Below are 5,407 nucleotides of genomic sequence, written 5' to 3' on the forward strand. Positions count from 1 at the left end.
AAGCTGGTCTGTTGACCCGGATTTCTCAGAAGGAGGAAATAACAAGGACTTAAGGATGATCAGGTACCGGTTTACAAAAATTCTTAACCAGGAGCATAACCTGTCAAATTTGTTCTTGTGTTTATTTTGCAGCATAAGTTTACCATGAATAAATCCAAGCTAAACTTGGGGGCCAATGTCAGGGATATACCCCACGGCGTAAACCGGCCGCAAGTTAACCTGGCCAGGACTTGGCGGTTTATCTGAAGACCCCGCTGACACTTGGCGAGTTACTGGCGACCCGCCTTGACTTGGCGGTTTACAAGCAACCCACCTGGTCATTATGACTCACTGGTGATCCGACGTGCGGGACAAACGGATGACAAGGCCCAAGGCCCAGAAGGTCGGTTCACGTTTAATGGTGGGCCGGTTTAAGAGGAAAGGCATGAGGAACGTTTATCTTACAATGAGTTACGACCAGGACTTGTATCTGGTTTGTATTAGAGATAGACTAGTCCTAATCCTAATAGGACTCTACATGTAACCCGCCCCTCCAACATATATAAGGAGGGGCAGGGCTCCCCAAAAGGGACAAGATTGACAAGTTCCACAAGTTGGACAAGTTAGGTTTAGACAATAGCTCTTGAGATAGAGCACTCTTGTAATCGTGATCATCATCATCAATATCAATGAAGCAGGATGTAGGCTTTTACCTCCACCGTGAGGGGCCGAACCTGGGTAAAACATCGCGTCTCTCGTCCCGTCAACCCCTCTCAAGCTACCACATAGATGCGTTGGCCTCGCGACTAAGTCCTGACATTAAGGACATCTGCCGTGACAATTCCATGACAGCCTGCCTTCGTTTTCCTTTCGCTTGTGCTTGCCTTTTATCTTGTTGTTTCAAATTAGTAGTTTGCTCTTGTTGGGTTGAACCAGTATGATTATGTCGTGCTTGTCATTGTTGAACTAGTTTATTTATGTCATCAAGTACAATGTTTTGCTTATCTCATTATATAAGTTTGGTAGCTTCGTATGTTGTTAATCCATCATTTCAAATTCAAAAAGTAGCTTCTGAATAGAACTTTGTAGCTACTCTAAAGTACTAGTTATGATGCAACTAATCACACAACGTTGCTCTATGTCTAGTTTCAATTTAGTATTGTATATAAAACATAACATTGAGAACAATCAGCACAATTTGAGTTGCTTAACAACGCTTCAAAAGTTGAAGCAAAAATTCTTAGTACTCCATCTAGTGTTCTCATTCATATGTAGCTGCTAGATAATTAACAAGTACTACAAAACAGAAAAAGTTAAGAAAGCATCAGCACACACTTATGCTGGTCGCTTGCAGATTAAGAATCACAGTACTAGTAGACTTGATCGGATAGTACATACTTACTACAATAAAAAGTACATAGAAGCATCAGTACGTAAGCGCTACTATGAATGGACTATCAGTACAACTTAATCTAAACGCAAGTACATCTTAAAATTACACTTACACAAAACTGACAAGAACTAGAACAAAAAGTTTCAGTCCAAGTTACTACTGGAGTCAAGTACTAGATTCATACAAACAAAAAAAGAAAAAACTGACCGCCCAAGGTCAGGCGCAGGCCCTGACGCTGCTAGACACTTGAACTCGAGCCCATAGGCGAATCCCTAGTAATCCGCACAACGCAGGGCCCACCGATCAGGGCCCACAGGTCAAGAGAGAGAGAGAGCGAGCGCCGTGTATAAGCGCTCAGGTAAGTATTCAGAGGAGTTCGACCAGTGAGCCTTGGCTGCGCTTATAAACAGGTTCGGAGCCCCCTCGACTAGCGAGGTGGGACTAAACCCAGAGCGCATGCACGTGCCGCACTGCACAGCCGCGCAGACGAGCTATCTGGGCCGGAAAACAGCCCAATAGCCTGAATCGTTTACAAACACCACACCAAATAAGCCCAGTTAAACAAACCAGAGCGCAAGGAAAAAAATATAAACTACAAGAAAAATGTTCGAAACTAAAAATATATAAACTACAATGAACCTCTAAAAAGAAGAGAACTTAATAGCCTATCTGTTAAATGAACATAATTTAAAAAACCGAATTAAATATTACTTTCAAGTTCAACTACTAAAATGCAAAAAGTTCAAACATATAATGTTTGTCAATTATGCTAAATATCTTATTACATAAAATCTAACAAGTTCAACTACTAAAAATGCAAAAAGTTCAAAGATATCATGTTTGTCAATTATGCTAAATTTCTTATTTACATAAAATCTGACAAGTTCAACTACTAAAATGCAAAAAGTTCAAAATAGAATTTATTTGTCAATTATGCTAAATTTCTAATTTATATAAAATCTCACAAGTTCAACTACTAAAATAAAAGAAGTTCAAATAGAATTTATTTGTCAATTCTGCTAAATTTCTAATTTATATAAAATTTGTACACACCTCAACGAACGGTCTGGTCATAAAATAATCTCAATCCCCACAAGACACCGAAAAAACCAAAAAAAACTCAGTTCAATCATACGTATGACATAAGTACTAAGAAAGCAGGATCAGTCAGGCCAGTCACACCACTACGACACCAAATTTCAAAACCGCACGATGTATGAAATTACATTTCAGTTCACACAACACTAAACCATAAGTGCACTAAAATGAGAATACAAAAACTATAAAGGCCTAACTTAAGTAAGTACAGATGAAAATAAAATAAGTACCAGTTTTGAGCAACAACTCCCGGGGCACTGAAAAATGTCTTCAGATAAACTAGTCTATAAAACTTCAGTGAAAAAAACAAATACTTAACATCCTCAGGGAAAAACATCACAAAGCATACGTCACCTAAACAGTCCAAAATGCCGTCATCACCACCCCTGAGACATGCAAGTGGGATTTAGTAGGTCATAAGTACAGCTTGACAAGACAAGTGAGTGCAGCAGTAAAACCATTTGAATTGGACGGTTGCTTCTTCAAGGCCACCACCCACGCCACCCACTGAGCAGTTTCCACAAGGGACTGCAAACGGGCACCCCCACGACCACCACACCCACGCCCCTGACGAACCGCCTCCCACATATCCCCGTCGACGCACTGCAAAATACCCCATTGTCTTCCATCTCTTCCTCATTCCCAGAAACCGCCATTGCCGCTTCAATCTCCACTACACACAAAACACAAACTTCTCTCTCCCAAGCCCACAGTCGCCGCAGGAAGGTGATGGCGAACGAACCATCTGCCAAGCGTCATCATGGCGAGCCATCGGACAAGAGCAGCGACTTCATCGATGTTCATGTCCCCGGTGAGAAGCGCGAGTACACGAGAACCCTCACAGGGGTTGAGCTCCATGGCAAAGAGATGTTGGAGATCGTCTGCACCAGCGAACCAGACAAGGCCGACGAGGTGATGAGCAGGCTCAGGATGAAGGGCGGCGGCTTGTATCCGAGCTTCATCGGAGTTGATGTGGAGTTCACCAGGGATGATGAACCTCCACAGATGGCGGAAGTCCTGCAGTTGTGCGTCGAGGAACTCTGCTTGGTTTACCACATCGCAGCAGCCACAAAATGGTAACCCTTACTACTGTTCATTCATCTATTGTACTAGTACTACTCACTAGAAACTTCATTAAACTAGTTTCCCAACTAGATGAACTACTATACTTTGTGAAGTGTATGCACGAGTACATGTTTCTCAACTTACATGCAATTCTGAAACTGTGAAGTGGATTGTTTCACCAGATTAGCATCTAAAAAAATGTTTATAGAATTCTGAACTTGATGCACCAAATTAATTTCTGAAAATGATGTGCTAGCATAGATTATGATCTTGATGCACTAGTATAGTTATATAGAATTGATGTATTAAAAGATGTTTGGTGAAGTGGTATAGGTCCATATCTTGATGCACATGTTTCTCAAATTAATTTCTGAACTTCATATAGAATTGATGCACAAAGATGTATCAAGCAGTGGTATAGGTCTTTTATTCAACCAAAAAAGAAAACTAAACTTGAATCAAGCAACACATATATCATTGAATCTGTTAAAATGATTCTTGAATTTGGTGAAGCATTTGGTGAAGCACTCAAGACAGCAAAAAAGAAAAATAACATGGTATAGTTGAATTTAATTTCAGGACTTTGTGTACTAGTTTCTGGACTACATTCATCCATGACTTATACTATATAAGCATTTACCTCATGGATTATCACTTTCAAAAACAAAAAATAGAAGAATTAAATATTCAAAAAAGAACACTAACCTTCAATGTGTGGCTCCCCCCTTGCAGGCCCAAGCGCCTCAAACAGTTCCTGCAGGAGGAGACATTGTACACATTTGTCGGTTTCAGCATTGGAGGCGACAAGCGGATGCTGAACAAGTCTGGTTTGGAGATCAACCCCAACAACTTCATCGACATGCAACGCAAGTGGAAAGATCCACACACTAGCAAATACTTCGACTCCTTGGCCGATGTTGCAGGCGGCGTCATCCACCCATTCTACAAAGGCATGAAGAAGAAGATCGAGAAGAAGGAAGACCACAAAAAGTGGGGGACCAGCCCGCTGCCAGACAACCTCATCACGTACGCAGGAATAGATGCGTACACCACGTACAAGTCATGGAAGACAATCGACAACATCATGATAGGTTGGGATATTTCAGAAGAGCAGGAAGCTGACCCCTACTACCATTGCAACTTCGCGAGATGAGGATGCATGAAAGTCTGCATTCGTGTTGCTCGCACTTCTGCCTGTCCTTAATATTGTTGTTTCAGATTTGTAGTTTGCTTTCGTTACGTTGAACCAGCTACCTTATGTTATGTGTGTAAGGGTTTGAACAAGTTTGCCTATTTATATCATGTACATCGTTTGCTTATGTCAGTCAACAAGTTTGCTAGCTTCCTATTTTTGTTCTTCCATCATTTGAAGTTGAAGTAGGTTGAAGTTGAAACTAGTCATGCAGAAACAAAAAATCATACATGGATATTTTCACAAAAAAAAACAAAAACAGTGGCAGACTAACTAAGGACAACAGCAAAATAGTAGAATTGGACGCTCAGTACAGCTTAGACATTTATGATAGTACTATCACACTAAGAAAATTCAGTTTTAGTTTTAGAAGAACACTAAAAAGACTAAGTTTCAGCCGAGGACTACTAACAGCATCGTGCTAATAGTAGTTAGAAATTTACTAAGTACTGCAATAGGAAAAGCAAAGAACAATCAGTACACATTTCCAAGCCACTAGCATGCTAGGACTGAGAGTTCTGGTACACTTGAACAAAACGATACATTCATTCTACAAAAATATAAAAAGGAACGCAAAGCTTCAGTTCACATTCCATAAAACATTGACACACTCAAGAATAACACTAATAGTACAACTGAAATGTCAGTACAACTTAGTCTGTAAGGCAAGTACTATGATC

The 5,407-nt window shown here is 40.5% G+C and overlaps 1 protein-coding gene across 1 annotated transcript; it reads left to right on the forward strand.

Moving 5' to 3' along the window:
* The first annotated feature begins 3,199 nt into the window (after window positions 1–3,199).
* Window positions 3,200–4,688, forward strand: LOC147964523 (uncharacterized). The gene is made up of 2 exons (XM_087530008.1): window positions 3,200–3,546; window positions 4,268–4,688. Exons 1-2 carry the CDS (start codon window positions 3,200–3,202, stop codon window positions 4,686–4,688), a joined length of 768 nt encoding a protein of 255 aa, XP_087386134.1.
* Window positions 4,689–5,407: the final 719 nt, after the last annotated feature.

This window comes from Triticum urartu, chromosome 6A (genome assembly GCF_056163025.1).
Source record: "Triticum urartu cultivar PI428250 chromosome 6A, HENAU_Tu73, whole genome shotgun sequence".
In the NCBI taxonomy this organism is placed as follows: Eukaryota; Viridiplantae; Streptophyta; class Magnoliopsida; order Poales; family Poaceae; genus Triticum; species Triticum urartu.